This window comes from Panthera tigris, chromosome A2 (genome assembly GCF_018350195.1).
Source record: "Panthera tigris isolate Pti1 chromosome A2, P.tigris_Pti1_mat1.1, whole genome shotgun sequence".
NCBI classification, from domain to species: domain Eukaryota; kingdom Metazoa; phylum Chordata; class Mammalia; order Carnivora; family Felidae; genus Panthera; species Panthera tigris.
In genome coordinates, this window is record NC_056661.1 from 113,213,056 (window position 1) to 113,235,619 (window position 22,564).

The 22,564-nt window shown below is 41.7% G+C and overlaps 1 protein-coding gene across 6 annotated transcripts in view; it reads right to left on the minus strand.

The window, feature by feature from the left end:
* CDCA7L (cell division cycle associated 7 like) overlaps nucleotides 1–22,564 on the minus strand; it is a 38,763-nt gene that overhangs the window by 15,189 nt on the left and 1,010 nt on the right. For 4 of the 6 annotated variants that reach the window (XM_042967956.1, XM_007089069.3, XM_042967932.1 and 1 more), the window contains one exon: nucleotides 1,736–1,876. In XM_042967956.1, the coding sequence (XP_042823890.1) occupies nucleotides 1,736–1,876 (141 nt within the window). Of the gene's footprint in view, nucleotides 1–1,735; nucleotides 1,877–14,138; nucleotides 14,161–17,525; nucleotides 17,740–22,564 lie in introns of those variants that run through there. The other 2 variants (XM_042967947.1, XM_042967933.1) reach the window with 2 other exon arrangements.

The following is a 22,564-nucleotide window of genomic DNA, read 5'->3' on the forward strand; positions in this document are numbered from 1 at the left end:
GAACTCAACTGTTGGTGAGGATGTGGAATCCTCATGCGCTGTTGCTAGGAACGCAAACTGTTGCGGCCACTGTGGAAAAACAGTATGGAGGTTCCTAAAAAAATTAAAAATAGAAATACCATATGATCCACTAATTCCACTACTGGATATTTACCCAAAGAAAATAAAAATGCTAATTTGAAAGCCTTATGTTTACTGCAGCATTATTTACTGTAGCCAAGATATGGAAGCTGCTTTGTTTCTTAATGCCTACAGCACTGCTGGGCTCTAGGCAAAGCCCATCACCCACACCCTGCACTGCTCAGAATGCTCCTCCTGGTGGATCTACAGGCTCCCCCCTCCCCCACTGCCTGACTGTGTTCAGATGGAGAGACTACTGGCTTCTGAATAAGGCCATGATCATGACCAGAGCTCAGTTCTGTAACGGAAGTAAAGGCTATGAGGACCCTGGGAGCCGAAGGGAGGAGAAAAGGGAAGGGATGAAGGACAGCAACATGGCAGAAGATTCAGAGACTCCTGCAAGGGAGCTGGGGAGATGGGAGAGGAGAAGGAGGGGTCAAGAACACCAAAGATAAGGATAGAAATGAGGAAGACAAAGGGACAACCAGGGAAGGGAAAATGGTGAGTGTGAGATCTCCCTTGATCAAGGCTAGTTCAACTGGCACTCAGGTTACATGTGGGGCTGGAGAGAAGGCAAGTCATTGAGAACTTGGAGGTAATGGCTGAAAGCAGGCCAACCCCTAGGTCACGAAAAAGAGGTCTAGACACAAAATCCTGAAGAACATCCACATATGGGGACAGGAAATAGAGATGACCACAAAGAATGAATGATGTGAGAGAGAGGAAGAAACCTGGGGAGTGGAAGCAGGTGGCTGGTGGGTCAAATGCTACGGAGACATCAAGGAAAGTGAGGACCACAGACACCAGGGAGGCTAGTGAACCCGAGAAAGACCAGCTCCCACAGAGGCCACAACACACACAGGCAGCCGAATGACCAAGCAGGCACTGCCCCTGTGTAATTAACTGCTTCTCCTCCTGTACTTGCCCAGTTGAAGCAAGGCAGGTTTAATTTACAGCCTTTTAAGACAGGCTATGGTCCAGGGAGGATGAGGAATTTTGAGAGCCACAATGAACTCCGAAGTAAGTGCCACAGAAGGCTAGCTATTTTGACTGGCCATGCTGCTGCTAAGGCACAATATAAACCTCCAGGAATCTAACTCTCAGAGAAATGTAACTTGTGTCTGCCAGAGATCTAAGTAATTAAAGAAAGAATAACGTTCTCCCCAGCACGTCCAGGAGTGAGGTGCCGGAAGAACCACGCCGCAGGAGCACAGAAACACAAATGTCTCATGGTAACCACATGTTCCTGAACTGCAGTGTGGACTGTCGCTACGTGGACCCAGCCCTCTCCTGCCAGTCATGTGGGAGCACTCAGAATACAGCCTCAACACAGGCTGCAGCCCCGAGGTTGCAAAGAAAATGGCTCAGATGTGAGGCCCCTTTTATTAAAACAAAAACAAAAAAAAAAAAAAAAAATTACTGTACACAGAAAGGACTTAAACAGTATAAGTGATGTAGGAATGCTCACCGGTTCTTGAAATATGAAGGCATAATGCTTCAAAAATACTCAACCATCAACTGCTATCACCAATCTCAGACCACACTCAAAAGAATACCCAAACCAAGATCCAGGCTTCCAGAAGGCCACACCTGTCAGAAAAGGAAGCATCCGTACCTGTTTCCCTGGCTCCAGAGAGTCAAAACTATCACAGCTCTCCTCTGATGAGAAGGTTTCCATGGGAACATCATCTTGGAAACCGACAAACTCTTCATCATCACTGGGGGCGTTAAAGATGTCAGCCACTTCTTTAGGGATCTGTTTTGGATTCAAAAAAGAAGAAGGATAAAACCAGCGGCTGGGTTCACTTAGGGAAATTTTCTAGAGAGGAGTAGGAATTAGCATCTCCTAGCTCTATCAATCTGCCATGGTCGCCCAGAAGACCCTAGTAACCCTGAGCAAAATGTGCTTCAGTTGATACCTCAAGGCAACAAAAGAAGAGGGGGAACGGAGAACAAAACTGTTCTTTTTCAAATTCTAGAGATCTATCCCATCTTACAGAGAATGTCAAGGCCACAGCTAGATAGATGCCGTTTTTGACCTCTTCACAAAAAAAATAAGGAAATCATCATTGGTTTCTGAGAAACCACAATCTATTTGTCTCCTACACTGGATCTGTCTTTAAATGTCATCCATGTAAAAAACATTACGTAAGATAATTACTAAGCTCCTCTTTTCTTCATTTCCACCTATAGCTCTTTAATTTTTCTGTTCCTTTTGTCATCTGCTGATTCAGATGTGAAAATTCACACAACAAAGTAAGCAGATTTACTCCTTTTCTATATTCTCAATCAAGTACTTCTAGAATTAATCCCAAGAGAATTTAAACTGTATTATGGGCAATTATCCCAAGAAAGAATGTTGTCAGCACACTTGATCTAACAAGTATGTATTTGCTGAGAGTTCCTGTTCGTATGTTGACTGCCTATTTGTTCCCAACTCGTGATTTTGAAAAAGTTCAAAGCCACAGGAAGGTGAAGGAACAGTACAAACATCCGTATATTCTTCACCTGGAGCCCCATTTGCTTGTTTTCTCTTTCAACAAACATCAGGTGGAACCATAGGCATTAGCTAGTATTTCACTGTTTGTGACCTAGAAAAACAGCCATTTCGCATGAGCCAACTCAATCCATGCATATTCAAAGTAAGTTGCAGAAAACATACTAATTCACCCTAAAATACTTTAGCACACATCTCCCGAGCATAAAAACATTCTCCTACACAGCCCCAAAACTACAATCACACCTAAATGATATTAATCCCATAATATCATTTACTACAAGTTCATATTTAAATATCTACAACTGTGCCAAAATGTCTTTAGTAATTTTGGGGGGGACAAGGGGGGTCCATTCAACCAGATATCATGCATTGTCTTTGTTTTTTTAGGACACTGTTTTTCGTTGCTTTTCATAACACTGACATTATTTAAATAGCCTAGGACGACTGCCTTGTAGAATGTCATACATCCTGAGCTTATGTGATTGATTCCTGATATATTTAAGGTAAATACTGTTGACAATTCTACACAGATGCAATGCATAAAGAGGCACAAAAATATCAGGTTATCCCCTAATAATCAGTGTTTTTTTAAACATAATTATAAAAATTTCCCAACATATTCTTAAGTAGGTAGAATGGTATAAGGAATACACACATGGACTCCCTAGCAATTATTTGCTCATGGCTCAATTTGATTCATCTGTAGCTCTACTCAAATGCCCTCCTTCCAAATCATTTTGAAGCAACTGCAGACATAGTATCATTTCACCCAGTATCATGGGCAAACACAGTCTGTGTTCTAGGTTCTGTTAACTTATTTTTGTAACTCACAGTTCATTTGTATCATGATTTGAATAGGGTCCAAATACACATCAGTAGGTCGCTTAATACTTTTCGCAGGTGTCCTTTTTTTCCTTTCGGTAACTTAGTTTTGAACAAACTGGGTCATCTGATCGTGGAGTTTGCAAGAGTCTGGAAGGCTGAAGTTTTTGTCTGTTTGTTTGTTGCAGCTGCAAGATGATATTTACCAGACTCCTCTGTCCCTGTGGATTTCCTGTGATTTGGTAGTTGAAGTTATAAGCTCAGCAGATTCAAGTTCACTTCTTTCTGGGAAGATGATGACTATTTTGTAGGCATTGCTGCTGCTTTATTCAGAAAGCACAGCACGTCTGGCTGTCTGTTTTTTTAGTGGTGATGCTCTCTGATCAACAAGTGGGGGTAGGATGTGCCAGATTTCTCCTTAGCAAAAATACCTCTTCCCCTTTTTACTTAGTGAGAAATAAGTAGGGTGATAGTTGATATTCTGTGGATATCCTTCCCCTGATAACAATTCACTCAGTAGTTTCAGCAACCATTGATAAGTCTTACCTGAATCAATTACTACACACTAGGGGTTGCAAAATGGTCATTTTCAAATTTGATTCATCCTAAGATCTGGAACACAATATTCTGTTTCTTGCTGTCTCCCCCTCTTTCCCCTTCTCTCGCTCCCATGTAGATTCATGGAATTTTTTTTTATTCAACGTGTTATATAATCCATTACTGTCACCATTATTTCTGATGCTCAAATTGTCCTAAATTTGGCCACTGGGGGAGCTCCTTCAAGAGAGTTTCTATGTCCTTTTGACACAACCCTAATAGTCTGTGGGCACCTCTTTCCTTTGAGGCACAACTGGGCCAAGTGAGCCTTATACTTTCCCTGCCCAGACCTCAGATCAGCCATTTCTCCAAGGTGCACTGGCATTTAGAAATCAGATCTGAGAACTCGGTGTGCTCCTTGCTAGTAAAGTATCACTGCTTCTAAGCTCTTTGCCAGGACAGAGCAAGGATATTTTAAATATCCTAAATCACATGTTCATAATGACACCTTGAACTCAAATCCAGTACAGCAACTCCCCCATTAGTATCTCCCTTCCCCCACAATGAAAACTCCAACTCTCAGGGCACCTGGGTGGCTCAGTTAAGCGTCCGACTCTTATTTTTGGCTCAGGTCATGATCTCTGGATTTGTGAGTTCGAGCCCCGTGCAGAGCCTGCTCAGGATTCTCCCTCTCTCTGCCCCTCCCTCGCTCATGTTCTCATTGTCTCTCTCAAAAATAAATAAATACTTAGAACTTTTTATTTAAAAAAAAACCTCCAACTCTCAGTATTTCTCATATATGTACCCACTTGCTTTATCCACAACACACACAAAATAGTTTCCAACTTATACCACCAACAAACACCACTACCAACAATAACCACCACCAACAATCAAGTTTCAGATTTCTTTCCAGTCCTTTGGATCCTTGGCATATGGTCCCACTACCTACTAGACCTCTGCCCTGAGATAATCTGCCCGTCACTGAACTTGAGGATGCAAATGTACTTTACCTGTACTTCCCATTTCATCGTATGAATATTAAAGAGGTGTCCTCAAGGCTTGAGATTTTCATAAAATAATATGTATTGCTACAAGACATTTTTATGTGAAACTGGCACTTAGAATTATTACAATAACTACGTCCGTGTGGAACCCTGAAATGGTCTCAGCATTCGGGCAGACACAGAAAGAGTTCTAGTAACAACAGCAAAACAAAAAACAAAACAAACAAAAAAAACACTGCCACATTTATGCTGAGAAGCTTCTCACAAAGCCTGACATGGTTCCTGGCAGAAAAATTAAAACTTTTCTTCAGGAGGTAAATTTAACAGTATTTGGCACCCTTATCTTTCTTTTCAAAGATACATTTGTTAAGCCATCACAACCAATACACCAAAAAAAAACACTTGTAACTGGAGAAGCATAAAGTGGGTTAGATTTTAGGGAGTTCAGTCCCTAAAGTGGCAATGAGGGCTCGTGACTGGTTTCGGTTATCTTCCGTTTGACTTACCACCGTTCTATGAATCAGAGAGCTCCACTGGCTCAGAAGCCTATTTTGTTGTTGTTAAATTCATTTATTTTGAGAGAGAGCTGGGGAGGGGCACGGAGAAGGGGAGAGAGAGAATCTCAAGCAGACTCCTCACTCAACTCTGAGTCCAACACGGGACTAGATCCCAGGAACCAGGAGATCATGACCTGGGCCGAAACTACGAGTCAGATGCTTAACCAAGTAAGCCACCTAGGCGCCCCCAGAAGCCTGTTTTAACATAAAAGGTGAAAGAAGGAAGCGCACCCCATGTAATGATTTAACAGAAGCATCCGTAAGGAATGGAAAGGCTGGAAAGGCTGGCAATACGAGTAAATTTCTTCCGGCCACAACTGCATCAGCCCCGGGCTGTAGCGGCAGCACCCCCCAACCCTCGACCCCCGCCCCATGCAAAGCCTATGTCGGCCCAATTCCTCCCTCTTCATCTAGAACTTCTGCATCTGCTCCAGAGGTACCATTAGGGCGCTGTAATTACCAATTAGGAACAAAAGGAAAGAACACGCTTTCAAAAAAGCAAACACCAGTAGGCATTCTTGGGGCATTCAGGGCTCTGTTTCTTGCTGCCTAACTTCAAAAGGCATGAAGAGTTTCAGTCACAAGCTCTAGGATTTAGCAAAACTCTTCATAAGATACTCAAGTGTCTTCAATGAAAAATGCTATTTAACAGACTCGACAAAGAAATCAAGATTTCTACGCAACGCACCTGATAAAAGGTTCAAGGGGACATCCTTCCGATGTGTGACCAGTTCAGCAATGTAACACGACATCAGGCCAAGGATTGTCATCTTTCTGTGCAGCTCAGCAGCAATCCACTGACTGACAAGGATGCGGGGCACCCGGCACTCTCATAAGCGGGGGATGGAAATACCAAACGGTAGGGCCGCTTTGGAAAAACAATTTAGCAGCTTCTTATGAAATTAAACACTCTTAGCACATGATACAGCACTCCTGCTCCTAGGTGTTTACCCAAATGAGATGAAAACATAGGTTTGCAAAAAACTTGTAATCAGCAATTTTATTCCCAAACCCATAACAAATCCAAATCAGCTAGAAATGGATAAACAAAACAGGGGACAGAAATACCATGGAATACTGCCAGCAATAAAAAAAGAGTAAGTTACTGATAGACACCATATGGATAAACCTCAAATGCATTAGGCCCAGTGAAAAAGGCTATTGTCTGATTCCACTTATGTGACATTTTGGAAAAGGCAAAACTATAGAAACAGAACACAGATCAATGGCTGCCTGAGGCTAGAGGTCAGAGAAAACTTTTGAGAGACAATAAAATCAATTGTGGTAGTGATTACACAAAAATCCATAGAACTGAACAATAAAAACGATTAATTTCATTGTATATAAATTAAGCCTTAGTCAGAAAAAAGGAAGAAAATTATGTAGAAACAGTGTAGACCTACAGATTTCCTAGACTTGGATCCTAGCACATAGAATTAAGATTTGGTAAGAAGAACACCACACATCAATGGGGAAAAGATGATGTCAATCACTGATGATGGCAAAACTGCCTATCTGAGGAGAATAACCCGGTCCATTTTGCTTCTCTCTTGATACCACAAAGGACAATACATGTAATGTGAACACACAGCTGGCCTCTGAATGGGGGAGACTTTAAGCACGCATGTTAAGCAGATCAAAATGGAAAAGAGGGCGCCTGGGTGGCTGTCTGTTGAGCATCCAACTCCTAATTTCAGCTCAGGTCATGATCCCAGGTCGTGGGTCCCAGAGCCCCACATCGGGCTCTGTGCTGAGAGTGGAGCCTACTTGGGATTCTCTCTCTCCCTCTGCCCCTCTCTGCTGCCTGTGTGCTCACTCTCTCTTTAAAATAAAAATATAAAGGGGCACCTGGGTGGCTCAATCAGTTGGGCGTCCAACTCTGGCTCAGGTCATGATCTCACCATCCGTGAGTTCTAACCCCACATCGGGCTCTGTGCTGACAGCCTGGAGCCTGGAGCCTGCTTCAGATTCTGTTTCTCCCACTCTCTCTGCCTCTTCCCCACTCACACTCTGTCTCTCTCTCTCAAAAATAAAATTAAAACATAAACAGAAAGAAAAAAAAGGAAAAAAAAAGAATATAAAAATAAATTTTAAAAACTGGAAAAGAGTAGCATCATGGACCACTTAACAGTTTTAAGCTTCTAAAAAGAAAAATTTTGCAAAGGAAAAAAAGTTGGGAGAAAAGATGTGCCACAAGTAGACAAATTACTAATGTTACGGAGAAGCTCATACAAAATGGTATGTTCCAAGAGTCACACAGATAAAATAGGTAAAACAAAGAAAATCCACTAAAAAGGAACAGAGAAGAGGCTAAAAACATTATTTTAAAAGTCTTCAACCTCCCTAAGTGATGAAAGCAACAGAAATTAAGTGTCCTTCTCAACCAGCAACTGTGTCATTTAAGGGCACCCTCAACGAGGGGGAGAGTACGCCTGGACAAACACCCTCACACAGAACTAAGGAGAGAACAAATGGGATTCAGGTTTCAAAACAGAAATGTGGTCATATACATCTAAAACAGGGTAGTTAAAAAAAAAAAAAAACAAACATACATACATACAGTGAAATACGGTTAAACTCAGAGTGACAGGAGTATATGAACTATTAATAGCTAAGAGGATCATAAAGTCAAGGATTACCAAAGTGTGATGAGATGTCACCCATCAGTTGGAGGACCTCCCCTCATTTCAAAAGGCAGCAAAGTTCAGCCTACTTACTAAAGGGCACACAACTTGTTAATACCCCTACAAAAGACATCCCAAGCAAATGCAATTTTTCAATAAAATAACTACGTATTAGTATTCAGTATTTAATTCAATCCAAAAAACCTGAACTTAAGAGGACACCAAAAACAGGAGTAACAAAAGAAAAATAAACTGGTAAAGCTGGACTTTATCAAAACTAAAAACATCTATGTATCAAAGGATATTATTAAGAGTGTGAAAGGCAACCTACGGAATGGGGTAATAGCTGCAAATCATGTAAGCAGTAAGGCTCTAGCACTGAGAATAGATAAAGATCTCCTACAATGCAGCAACAAAAACCATCCAATCAAAAAATGTGTGGGGCACCTGGGTGGCTCAGCCAGTTAAGCATCTGACTTCGGCTCAGGTCACGATCTCAGAGTTTGTGAGTTCAAGCCCCGTGTCGGGCTCTGCTCAGAGCCTGCTTGGGATTCTCTCTCTTTCTCTGCCCCTCCCCCACTCGTGCTTTCAAAATAAATAAAATAAACTTAAACAAAAAGACAAAGACAGAATACTGAAAGCAGCCAGAGAAAAGCAACTCATTACATATAAGGAGTCCTCCACAAGATAATCAGCTGATTGCTCAGCAGAAATCTTGAAGGCCAGGAGACAGTGGGATGATGTGTTTAAAGCACTGAAGGAAAAAACTTAGTTCTGTCAACTAAGAACTCTGTATCTGGCAAAAGTGTCCTTCAAAAATGAGGGAGAAATGAAGACATTACCAAATAAACAAAAGCTGAGGGAGTTCATTAGTACCAGACTTGCCTAACAAGAAAGCCTAAAGGGAGTCCTCTGAGATGAAATTAAAGGGAACCAGAGGGTAACTCAAAGCCATATGAAATATAAAGTTTTCAAGTAAAATATAAATACTGGTATTAATGTAAGTTCAATCTGTAACCCCACTTTTTCTTTTCTACAGTATAAAAATGCACCTATAGATCTGTTAGTGGTGCACAATGCATAAAGATGTAATCGGTGACATCAATAACAAAAGAGGGGGCAGAGCTGTATAGGAGTAGAGGTTTTGTATGCCAAAGACAAATTGGTAGCAATCAAATTATTTTAATTAGAGAACGTTATATGTAACCCCTATGATAACACAGAGGAAAAAAAATCTATAGAATACACACAAAAGGAAATGAAAGGGGAATCAAAATACACCATTACAAAGAAATCAACAAAACACAAAAGTAGGCACTAACAGAGGAAACAAGGGGCAAAAAAGCTATTAAAAAAAAAAAAGAGAACAAAAGAAAACAAAATGGTACAAGTCCTTCCCTATGAGTAACCACTTTAAATGCAAACAGATTAGGGAGACTGGATGGCTCAGTTGGTTAAGCATTCAACTCTTGACTTCAGCGCAGGTCATAATCTTGCCAATTCATGGGTTTGAGCCCCGCACTGGGCTCTGTGCTGACAGTGTGGAGCCTATCTGGGATTCTCTCTTTCACCCTCTCTCTGTCCATCCCCCACTCGCTCTCTAAGTAAATAAATAAACTTTTAAAAAAGGTTAAAAAAAAAATAAATGCAAACAGATTAGGCTCTACAATCAAAAGACACAGGAAGGAAGAATTAAAAAACAAAACAAAACTGGTATCCAAATGTACACTATCTGTAAGAGACTCACTTCATGCCTAAAAAGACATTTAGGCTGAAAGGTGAAAGGACACAAAAGATATTCAATGCAAATAGTAACCCAAAGAGACATGTAATGACTATTCCAGTGTCACACAAAGTAGACATTAAGTCAAAAAATATTACAAGGGCATATTGTTAAAAAGATCAATTCACCAACAAGCCATAACAATTAAAAATATGCATGCACAAAACTTCAGAGCTCCAAAACATATGAAGCAAATGCTAACAGAAATGAAAGGAGAGACAGTTCTACAATAATAGTTGGAGACTTCAATACCCCAGTTTCAATAATGGATACAGTAAAACAGAAGATCAATAAGGAAATAGAGGAATTGAGCAATACGATAAACCAATTTGAGCTAACAGACATATATAGAACACTCCAACCAACACAGAATATACATTTTCCTCAAGGTCGCACAGAAAACTCCCCAGGACAGACCATATGTTAGGCCACAAAATAAGTCAGAATAAATTTAAAACATTTGAAATCATACAAACTGTCTTTGTTGATCAGAATGGAATAGAACCAGAAATCAGTAACAGAAGGAAGACTAGAACTCACAAATACGTAAAAATTAAACACCACACCCTTAAATAACCAATGAGTCACTCCAAAGAAGAAACAATCACAATGGAAGTTAGAAAACACTTTCAAACAAGTGAAAATGAAAACAAAATACACCAAAACTTATGGTCTACAGAGAAAGCAAAGCTAAAAGGGAAATTTAAAGCTGTAAACACTTATGTTAAAAAAGATCTCAAGCCAACAAACTAATTTTAATCTTTATTTATTTTTGAGAGAGATAGACAGCATGTGAGCAGGGGAAGAGCAGCGAGAGAGGGAGACAAAATCTGAAGCAGGCTCCAGGCTCTGAGCTGTCAGCACAGAGCCCAAGGTGGGGCTCGAACTCACAAACCGTGAGATCATGAGCTGAGCCACCCAGGTGCCCCACCAACAAACTAATTTTACACCATAAAAGGAACTAGAAAAAAGTACAGCCAACTAAATCCAAAGATAAGAGAAGGCAGGAAATAATAAAGATTACAGCAGATACAAATAGAGAATAGAAAACCAATAGAGAGAAATAGCCACAAAACCAAAAGCTGGTGTTCTGAAAATATCAAGATTGACAAACTTTTAGCTAGACCCACGATGAAAAAAAGACACAAATTACTGAAATAAAGTGGGGTTATTACTACCAATTTTACAGAAATAAAAAGGATAATAAAAGAGTCCTATGAACAACTGAATGCCAACAGACTAGGTTAGCTAGATAAAATGGACAGACTCCTAGAAGCACACAACCTTCCAAGACTGATTCATGAATAGAAAATCTGAATAGACTTCTCACCACTAAGGATTTGAATTGGTAATCAAAAGCCCCCCAACAAAGTAAATCCCATGACCCAGATGGCTTCACTGGTGAATAAAATACTTAAAAGTTAAACACCAACCCTTCTCAAACTCTTCCAAAAAATTGGAGAGAGCACTTCTTTACTCATTCCATGAGGCCAGTATTACCCTCACAACAAAGCCAAAGACCCTACAAGAAAAGCACAAAGCAATACCCCTTGTGAATATCAATCCAAAAATCCTCAACAAAATACTAACAAGACTAATGCAGTAGCGTAGGAAAAAAAAAAAAAAAAAAAAGGATTATACAAGATAACTGAGTGAGACATGTTTCTGGTGTGCAAGATGGTTCAACGTATAAAACCAGCCAATGTAATACACTATTATTAACATAATAAAAGAAAACAAAACACATGATCATCTCCACAGATGCAGAAAAAGCACGTGACATAATTCACCACCCTTTCAGGGTAAAACCAAACCAAACCAAAAAAATTAATCAACAAAGAATGGAAGGAAACTTGAACATAATAAAGGACATATATGGATAAACAGATACCATTATAATGATGAAAAGCTGAAAGCTTTCCCTTAAGATCAGCAACAAGACAAGGATGCCCACTTTCACTACTTCTATTCAACATAGTATCTAAAGCTCTAGCCAGAGCTATTATACAAGAAATAAAAGGCATCCAAATTGGAAAAGCAGCAGTAAAATTATGTTCGCAGGTGACATAATCATATATACAGAAAAGCCTAAAGATTCCATAAAACCCGTGGGCCCTATTAGCTAATTCAGTAATGGTGCAGAGTACAAAATCAACACACAAAAATCAGTTGCATTTCTACACACTAACAATGAACAATCTGAAAAGGAAATTAAAAAAACAATTCCATTTACCATAGCATAAAAAGAATGCAATACTTAGAATTACCTGAAGCAACAGGCAGAAGACTACACTGAAAACTACAGTGAAAAACATCACTGAGACAAATTAAAGAAGGCAGAAACAGATGAAAAAACATCACACATTCATGGATTGGAACACTTAATACTGTGAAGGTGACAATACTACCCAAGGCTATCTACGGATGCAATGCAGTTCTATCAAATCCCAGCAATATTTGTTTGCAGGAGAAAGCCCCTCCTAAAACTCATGTGGAATCTCAAGGGACTCGGAATAACCAAAACAAATCTTTAAAAAGAAGAACCAAAGGCCCCTAGTGGGCTCAGTCACTGGAGCATGCGACTCTTGATCTAGGGGTTGTAAATTAGAGCCCCACATTCAGTGTAGAGATTACTTAAAATCCTTAAAAAATACCTAACATACATACAAAAACAGAACCATGTTAGAGGACTTACACTTACTGATTTCAGTACTCACTACAAAGTTACACTTATCCAAACAGTGTGGTCCTAGCATAAAGACAGTTCAATAGAACAGACACCCTGGAAATAAACCTTCACATATATGGTGGTCAAATGATTTTTGACAAAGTACCAAGACTATTCAATGGAGAAAGGAGAATCTTCTCAAGAAATGACGCTGGGAAAACTGGATATCCACACCCAAAAGAATGAAGCTGGATCCCTATCTTAACACAACAACCTACAAAAAAACCCAAATGTGTCCAAGACCTAAAAAGTAGGAGCTAAAATTCTAAAACTTAGCAGGAAATATAAAGGAAAAGGTTCATGACATTGGACTTGGATTTCATGTATGTGACACCAAAGGTAGAGTCAACAACAGGAAAAAAAAAGTAGATAAACTGCACTTTGGCAAAATAAAAAACTTCTATACATCGAAAGACACTATCAAGAGATTGAAAAGGGTAACCTAAAGAATGGGAGAAAATATTTGCAAATCATGTATCTGATAAGGGATTAATATCCAGAATACAAAGAAAACTCCTATAGCTGAAAGACAACAGCAAAACCCAATTTAAAAGAGCAAAGGACTTAAAAAGATATTTCTCCAAAAACAAGCTGATGGCCAGGAAGCATGTGAAAAGATGCTTCAAAACACTAACCATTAGGGAAATACAAACCAAAACCACATGAGATGCCACATCACATCCATTAGGATGGCTGTTACTTGAAAAAAGCAGAAATTAAGTGTTGATATATACGTAGAGAAAGTGGAACTTATGTGCAATGTTGGTGAGGAGGTGAAGCAATGCAGCTTCTATGGCAAAAATATGGTAGCTTTTCAAAACCTCCGACACTGAATTACCATATAACCCAGTAATCCCACTTTTGGTCTTTGTATGAAAAATAGTGAAATCAGAGACTCAAACAGTTATTTTATACCAATGTTTATAGTAGCATTAATCACAACAGCCAAATGGTGGAAACAGCCCAACCGTCACGGATGGGTGAATGAATAAACAAAATACGGTATACACATGCAAAGTATTATTACTCAGCCTTAAACAGGAATGAAACTCTGACATACAGCATGGATGAACTGAAAACATTATGTTGAGTGAAATAAGACCCAACAAGACAAGTATCTATGATTCCACTTACTTGTGGTACCTAGCATAGTCAAATTCATAGAGACAGAAAAGTAGAAAGGTTACCAATGGTGGTGGGACAAGGGGGAGGGTGAGAATGGGGAATCAGTGTTCAATGGGCACAGAGTTTCAGTTTAGGATCATGAACAAGCTCTGGAGATGGACAGTGGTGATGGCTGTACAACAATGTGTTTCTGGCCAACGAATTATACACTTAAAAATGGCTGAAATAGTCAATGCCATGCTAATGCATACTTTACCACAATGAAATAATAGGCAAAAAAAAAAAAAAATCAACATTATTTTGAAGAAAGAAATTACAAGTGAAGAGAAACTTACAGACACGTATGTGCGAGAGCTTAGAGGAGCCATCGGGTAACAGAGGAAATGGAGTTTTGGCAGAGGTCCCGGGAGGGAAGCAGCCAAACCACTTGGGAAGAGCTGGTTCATTTCCTTTTCCAGAAAAGTCAGCAGACTGGAAATATGAAGCCAATGTCAAGATTTCACTAGACTCTACAAGACCAGTTATCACACTGGACAAGTCTGCTCTCAAGTGTTTTTCAACAAGGTGCTACGGGCGTTCTGGACAGAATGACTATGGCTTCCACTGGGCTCTCCTGCCCACCACAGGGCACTTATACTGTCCCTGCACTCCAAACCCCTTAATACCAGGAGCACCCACCTCAGCCCGTTAAACTAACAATTGAAAAGAAGCCCAGGTATTTCTATTACCACGACAACCCCAGTTCACTCTGATGAACACCACAGAGCAAATCCAACAGCTAAGATAGGAGAGCCTTTGTGTGTCAGAACATGCCGGGTTACCAAGCAGTAAGAAACAATACCAAGTCTTAAAGGGTTGAAACAAAAAAAGGCTTCTCTCCTGTTGATGACACGTTCATCCCGGGGAAGCCAGGTGCACCATTCCACACTCTTCCGCACTGTCCTCACATGGGACCTGGGCTGACACAGCTACCGCTACCTGGAACGCTGGCAGATGCAGAAGCAGAGCGAAGGAGACGAGGCAAATGACGCACTGGCATTTAGAAAATTCCACCCAGAAGTGACACACAACCTTCTCACATTTGATGGGCCAAAGCAGGTCAAATAGTCTTGCCTGTTAGGAGAGCCAGGAAAATGCATCCCTCTCCTTTATCCAGAAGGAAGGAACCTGATCAGTTGTACAGAGCCCTGATGGCCTCCCAACTATGGCCGAGCAGCATTCTGTGAAGATGCTGGCTGGGTCCACGTTCGTTACCAAAAGTTACTAAAGGGTGTATTACTGCCCCGTGTATTACTCAAGAGCATGTCAGCACGGTATCATGCTAAGGAGTCCCATGAAGGGTGAGTCATGTACCGTAGGGTGAAACAATCTTCAAGCTGTTTCAATGTGGTGAGAGAAATAGGACTACCCGGGAAATAAGTCCAGGAGGGCAAATGACCCAGCGGTGAGGGGTACGGTCAGGAAGGACCACTGGTGGCAGCCCCCACAACTGCAGGGCAGAGTCAGCCTGAAGGCAGACCGACGGGGAAGCAAGAGCGTGGAGAACAGCCAGGCAGGAGGTGACTCTGCCTGGAGGAGGCAGGTGACCCCACACTCACTCCAAACAAGCAGGGAACAGACCCTGACAGTGACAGGGGCGTGGGGGAGGGATCTTCGTCCCACAGCCCAGCCCTGAAAGCCTTAACACAGGGGTCCTCTTGACACACATCGGCCCTGCTGGCAGAGTGGGAAGGGGAATGCGCCCAATCTTTGAGACGCCGCCTATGGGCTGCTGACACTACTTAGCTCCTGACCTTGTGCCACAAGTGAATGCACACACTCCCTAGGAGCGCGTCCTTTCTGGTCCCAACCACAGCCGGGGAGGAAGAGGATACACTAGTAACAATGAAGGTTGGCCTGAGGACTAGGGGCTCTTTTCAGTGAGATGTTGAAGCTGGCCTTGCGGGAAAACAAAATGATGGAGGCTTTGTTTGAAGTCCATTAAGGGCAGTGTTTTGTAAGAGCCCCCCACCACAAGGCCCCCCGCTGCCTTCAATTATTTTAATTAAAAAAATCCCCCAATAAAAAATGCCTGGGACCAACTGTCAGGAAAAAAAATAAAAGAGAGAATTAAGAATAAGCAGTAATTTTAAAGGCACTTTTATTTTTCTTAACTTTCCATTTTAAGCCAGTGCTAATGGAGAACAAAATAGAGGCATTAGACATTTTGCATTAAAAAAAAATATATGCTTAGGCATTTATATCAGTATCAACTGAAGTGTTTTGTTTTCCATTTAATTACCCTCCGAGTCATGGAGCTTTAAATAAAAAGATATTATGGGGTGGGGGAGCGGGCAGGGAGGTATCTTTTCTATTTCAGGATTTGTTACCGGTATGCTCTAAATTTTACACCCACCCTGCTTGTCAAACTCATGAACTCAGGGAGGGCTAGGAGGCTTTCACCACCACAGGTGGGGCAGGGGAAGGGAATTTTCTTCCCAGGAGAGTAATCTTAAATATCCTTTCCGTGTTAAAATAAATAAAAATATATTATGGAGGGGCGCCTGAGTGGCTCAGTTAATTTCAGTTAATTTCGTGCGACTCTTGATTTCCACTCAGGTCACAATCTCATGGTTCAGGAGATGGAGCCCCGAGCTGAGCCCTGCGCTGACAGCACAGAGCCTGCTTGGGATCCTGTCTCCCTCTCTCTCTGCCCTTCCCCTGCTCATGTTCTCTCTCTCAAAATAAATAAGCTTTATATATATGTATATGGAACATAATGCAAAACAGGCCTAACTTAAAAATAAAACTGGGTAAAACTGAAGATGGATGAAAAAATCCCCTGCACAGACAAGGCTGGCTGCTATACCTCCAGGCCTCTGGGCCTCTCCGCTTTTAGTGCAACAGAAACATTTGAGAAGCCCTGCTAAAGGACGTTCCAGTCTGTCATAACTCTTACTTCCACTCCCTACACAGTGGCAGCTCTAAACCATCAGGGTTTTTTGTTTTTTTTTTGTACAATTCAACAAATATTTAACCCCTGCTATATGCCAGACCCTTCACACATCAGGGTAATTACCATTTCGGCCTGCCACGTGATGCAGGGTCAGCAGCCACTACCCGGGGGTAAATCCTAAGGCCCTCCTGACAGAGGAAGAGGCCTGCCACGCCAGGCTCTGTGCCAAAAGACCTGGACGCCAGAGCTCAATCATAACTGCAAGGCACTCTCTAAGTACATAGGACCCTCCTGCAGCAGAGGTTTAAAGATGGGGGGCTGCCCACATAGCTGTGCGGCTGCTATGGAGGGCCTGGGGTCTGGGGGAAGGGATCCCTGGACTACACCCAGTGCTGAGGACATCAGTACGACCAGCGGGGCACAAGACACCTGGGAAGTTATCACCCACACACCTGGGTGGCTATTTTTAAACATTTTAAGTGACATAAAGTGCATATACCTTAAGTGTACCGTCTGGTAAAGTTTTACAAACTGCACCCAGTTTGTATGGGTGCAGCCAGATCCAGAAATACATTTTTCTTAGCTCTTAGAAACCCCTTATTATGGAGCCACTGTTTTACCTTTGGACATCCAACCTTCAGTAAACACTTTCAGACACCTAGGAGAGGATTTATAACTGAAATAAACAAAACAAAAGAGGGCAACTCTTTTTAAAAATGGTCCGGTGCCACAGAGGCAAGGGGCTCAGAGCAGGGTATCCCTGTCCTTCCACATCAACATGACTGACCTGCACAAACTCCAGCACAGCCCAGTCCACAGGCACTGAGGCGGTCATCCATTAGCACATTCTCGGATCTTCTTGGTTTCCTAGGTGGTGAGGAACAGACCTCTACCACTACTCTCTGCAGTCTCCCAAACTAAAAACATAGGGAAGGTGCTCTACATTCAGGAAGAAAACAATGTTTCCATCTAATTATCACGAGCCCTGGTTCCAACCTGAGCAAACACACTGGCTTTCTCTTGGCTAGTAATAAAGGGGGCAATGCCTTAGGAAAACTTGTTGGAAACTCCCATCCACTGCAAATCAGGCACATTCCTTTCAGGAGGCAGTAAGTACATGATAAAGAAACGGTAATTAAAACCAGCATGGGGGCACCTCGGTGGCCCAGTCAGTTAAGCCTCCATGGGCTCAGGTCAGGATTGCACAGTTTTTGAGTTGGAGCTCCACTTCCAGCTCTGTGCTGACAGCTCAGAGCCTGGAGCCTGTTTGATTCTGTCTCCCTCTCTCTCTGCCCCTCCCCCATTTGCACTCTGTCTCTCTCAACAACAAACATTTAAAAAAAAAAAAAAAGAAAGAAAAAAGAAAGAAAGGAAGAAAAAAAAAACCAGCATGGACTCAGGCTCCTGGGTGGCCCAGCTGGTTGAGCATCTGACTTCACTCAGGTCATGTTGTTCCTGTTCGTGCATTTGAGCCCCACTTCAGGCTTTGTGTGGATGGTGTGGAGCCTGCTTGGGATTCTCTCTCTGCCCCTCCCCCACTCATGCTTTCTTGCTTTCAAAATAAATAAAACAACAACAAAAAAAAAACCAACAACAGCGTGGACTCTAACACAAGGCTTAGGTATGCACCACCGCTGTGGTATTGCAAAGTTTCTTCTTTTAATAAAGAAAAATTTTTCAACAGAAAAATACATAAAACACACACTTCAATGAAACACTGCAGTCGTTAAAAACGAAAACTGCAAAGACCTCCAAGCTCCCCAGAAATAGCACGGACAGTGCTAAAGAAAGCAGAATTGAAATGGCAATCATACTACAAAATTAGGCAAAAATGGTGACTAAACACAGGCAAACACCAGATGGGAAATATCTAGAAAAATTACACCCAGAGAATAGGAAAGGTAGAGCAGTAGTTCCAAGTTTGTTTTTATTTCCGCTTTTATGAACATGTTATTACTTGTACAAAAATTCATCCAAGTACCACTCCTATATAAGAGCTTTGTGGATCTTACTCATATTCCCACGTTTTTACACACTATACCTAAAGAATCTGGTCCAAAGCCTAATCTGGCCAGCTGCTAAAAAAGAACCAGACCCAGGGCCTGGGTGACTCAGTGGGTTAAACATCTGACTCTTGATTTTGGTTCAGGGCATGATCTCGTGGTTGGTGAGTTGAAACCCACATCAGGTTCCACACTGCTGACAGTGCAGGGGGCCTGCCTGGGATTCTCTCTCTCTCCATCTCTCTCTCTCTGCCTCTGTCTCTCAAAATAAATAAATAAACTTAAAAAAAGAAAAGAAAAAGAAGAACCAGAGCAGCTGCTAATGCCCCAGCCCTTGGAGTTAAAGGGAAGAGCAAAGGAATGAGAAAACTCAAAAGTGCTCACCACCCCTCATATTTACACAATACATTATACTTAGCACATCCTTGAGTAACTCAGTGGCACTGTAAGCTGGACAAAGATTTCTATCCTCATAACATTATTTCAGTGAAAGCTGTGTCACTTGCCAAGATGGATCTCGGGAGTCCAGTGGCCAGAGTGAGGACAGAATCCAGCCTCCTGCCTGGCTGGGTTGCCCAGAGCAAATCACTCCAGTTCCCCGTATCTTTAAAATCCAGATAACACAAGCCACTTCACCGAACTTCAGTGAAGATGCAATCTGATAAAAGGCAATGATAGTTTCCAAGGGGGAGTGGAGGTGGGAAAGGGTGATTCCTAAGGTCTTCTCCCATCCCCAAAACCAAGGCCCTGAAGCCAGCTGAGTTCTGACAAAGGCAGAAGAGTCCAGGAGTTCCAGAGCGACCTTGGCACTAAACACATAATAAGTGCTCAAAGAACATCTGATAGGACTAACCCAGCCAGGGAGCCCTCTGTCATCAGCTGATGATTAGGAAGAAAACAAGTCATGAGCTACCTGAACACAAACCCTGGCCCCCAACTGTGAGACTACAATGTTTTGCACCGCATACAGATGGTGCATTTAGCACTGTTAAAGACAAAGTATTCTGCGCATTAACTTCAGCTATACTTCAAATATGTTTCTGCATGGTCCTGTTTAAAAACATTCAAAAAGAGAACTGATGGTTACCAGAGGGGAGATGGGGGAGGGATGGGTGAAACAGGTGAAGGGGATTAGTATACTTACCATGAGTGCTGAATAATGTACAGAATTGTTGAATCACAATCCTGTACACATGAAATGAATATAACGCTGTATGTTAACTATAGTGGAATTAATAAAAACTTAAAAAATAAAATAAATTCAGAAACCACTGCTTTCCAAGAAGAAAAGAAAATGGTCCTACTGATATTTTCTTCTCTCTAGCCCTCCTCCACCAGCGTGTATCAGTTCCACTCTGGTGAATAAATCTAGATCTTTGGAAAAACCAAATTCTATCTTAGAGATAAAAAATTCTAAACTGTAGGTCAGAGAAAGTGCTGAAGAGTAAAACAGAAGTCTCAAGAACAGTTTAAGATGAACATGTCTAGACTATTCTATTTGAATGGCTTTATTGACCTTTTTCATTAATTTACGATCATATTCACTGTTTTAAGTCACAGAATTATCTCATGGATTTCTGCTCTTTGTACCTGACCAGATCAGAATGGCTGTGATCGCTGACATTTCTCCTCATCAATGAGAATTCCGTTCTACAGATGGGATGGTCAGAAGTACATCAAAACAAACAAACAAAAAACAAGTGGCCTTTTAAATATGGGACTATTAAAATGGCCAATCGTTATGGGGTCCTTCCAAGAAGTCACAACAATCCCTCTCTGTGAGCAGCTTCTGAAGCTCTGGGCACATATGTTGAGTCAGAGAATCCTAAGGCTACACTTTGTAGCTATGAGGTCAATACCAGAGAAATTCCTCTTTACCCCTTCCACAGCATGCATGACTAGGAGACTATCTAGCTCCGTTTCCTTCTCCAAGAGTCCAACCTGTACCCTAGAGCAAGAAGAGAGTAAAAGGACAACACTGACATTCACAACCTCCTGGTTCTTCTGCTAGGAAGCTTCGGCAGTCCCAGCCTGCAGCTCCTGTTTGAGCTGCACTCCAGAGGGCTCTCAGGAAGGGACCACACCCTTGCCTTTACTGGGGCACTACTCCTGTCATTCAACATAAAAACATAAAGACCCAGTGATAGGCCCAATCAGGACTTCAGCCATAGGAGGTGTGGTCCCCGTCAGAGAACATCAAATCTAACCCAGTGGTGAGGTTGCCAAAAAAGCAGAAAGTAGAAGGGAGTTCAGTTTAAATCAGTGTCTTAGAACATCAGGCCGTAAGCAGCTTTGCTGGAACCCCTTCCAGCTCTGCCCTTTCCAAGGGATGGAAATTATATTTACCGTGTATGTGAGACTAAAAGCCACTGCACACTGTGCTCTAATGCCACGTCAGGCAGTTCATCACACTGCTTCATTCATAAGGCTGGGGACAGGGTAGAGCCACTCGAATTTAGTACCTTGCTGTGCCTGAAATGTTCTTTAAGTGCTCTCACCTACAGTCACCTGCCCACCCTATAGAACTTCCCCACTAATTTAAAGAGACTATAATCTGCTCATGTTTAAATTATGACGAACAGGAACATTTCAACTGGAAAAATCGTCACACATCTTAGTTTGTGATGCCAATTAGGTCTTTAGGAAAGAAAAAAAAAAACACCTGATCATCTTACGTAAAGTAATTTGTCCTAATTGGTACATAATAGGTCAGATTATAATTTGTGGATTACCCCCACCTGGTAAATAGTTCATTTAACATTTTAGAGCTACCAAAAATTAGTCTCATTATTTGACAATAAAATGTTCACTTCCAAATGGATCTAAGTGGTGGGAGTGTAGTTAGGGCAGAACAACAGGTTTCCATAATCCTATATTATCAAGATAAATTTTCTGATGAAATTCACCTAGGGCTCAAGGCTCCTTCCAGAAAGGGTGAGATCCTAGAGAAAGTAAAGCCTCCTAGAAGCACAAGAGACTAATTATATCATCAAGGCCAGTGAAAAATAAAACAAAAGCAAAAAACTAACCTTATCTCAGTCCTTCTTACTCTTGAGGTCTGTCCTTTCCTTACTTTTAATACCTCCCCTCACTGGGGAAATTTAAAAATAATACCCTCTCATAAACAACATTTTTTTTTCTCAAATGTCTACTTGCAGGAAACCTTGCAGACATCACTAAATGGCCAAAGGGACCAACCATTAGTGGCTCTGCCTCTAATTTGCGCCAGGACTCAGGCAGGTGACAGCAGCCTGCGCTCAGGCACCACTGACTGCTCGGGCAGCCTGGGCGCTGCTGGGTCGCTTCAGTCTCCCAATGCCAAGGCCTGGAGCCCCGCCTCTCTCTCTCTCTCTCCAAGGCCCAGCACCCAGGTAAAGAGGTAAAATACCACCAGTCTAAGGTAAAGTGGAAATGGTGAGTCAAAGGCACTCACAAAACAAACAAAAAACCGTTACACAAAGCCTCCCCCAACTCTCACAAGCTGCTTCCTTCCCTTTCTAGAAGTTTTATTTTTAGTTCATTTCAAAAAAGTTGGCATTACTTACCTCTGAAAATACTAGGTATGTTCGTTACTAGAAAGGGAAAGCTCTTAAGAAGTAAAACAGGAAACTGAAGCCACGTTCACATTCCCACCACCCAGAGAAACATTTGGGGGTACTCTCAAGTGTGTGTTAATGGAGATTTTTAAAACCTAGTTAGGACCATACTTCATAACTGGGTCCTGCTGTTTACGCTTTGTGATCTTGGGGCTTTTTGTTTTTTAACTTGGCCTCATGACGTTGCCATTTCCCCAAGTGGTTACGAATTATTCCCTGAAAACAGT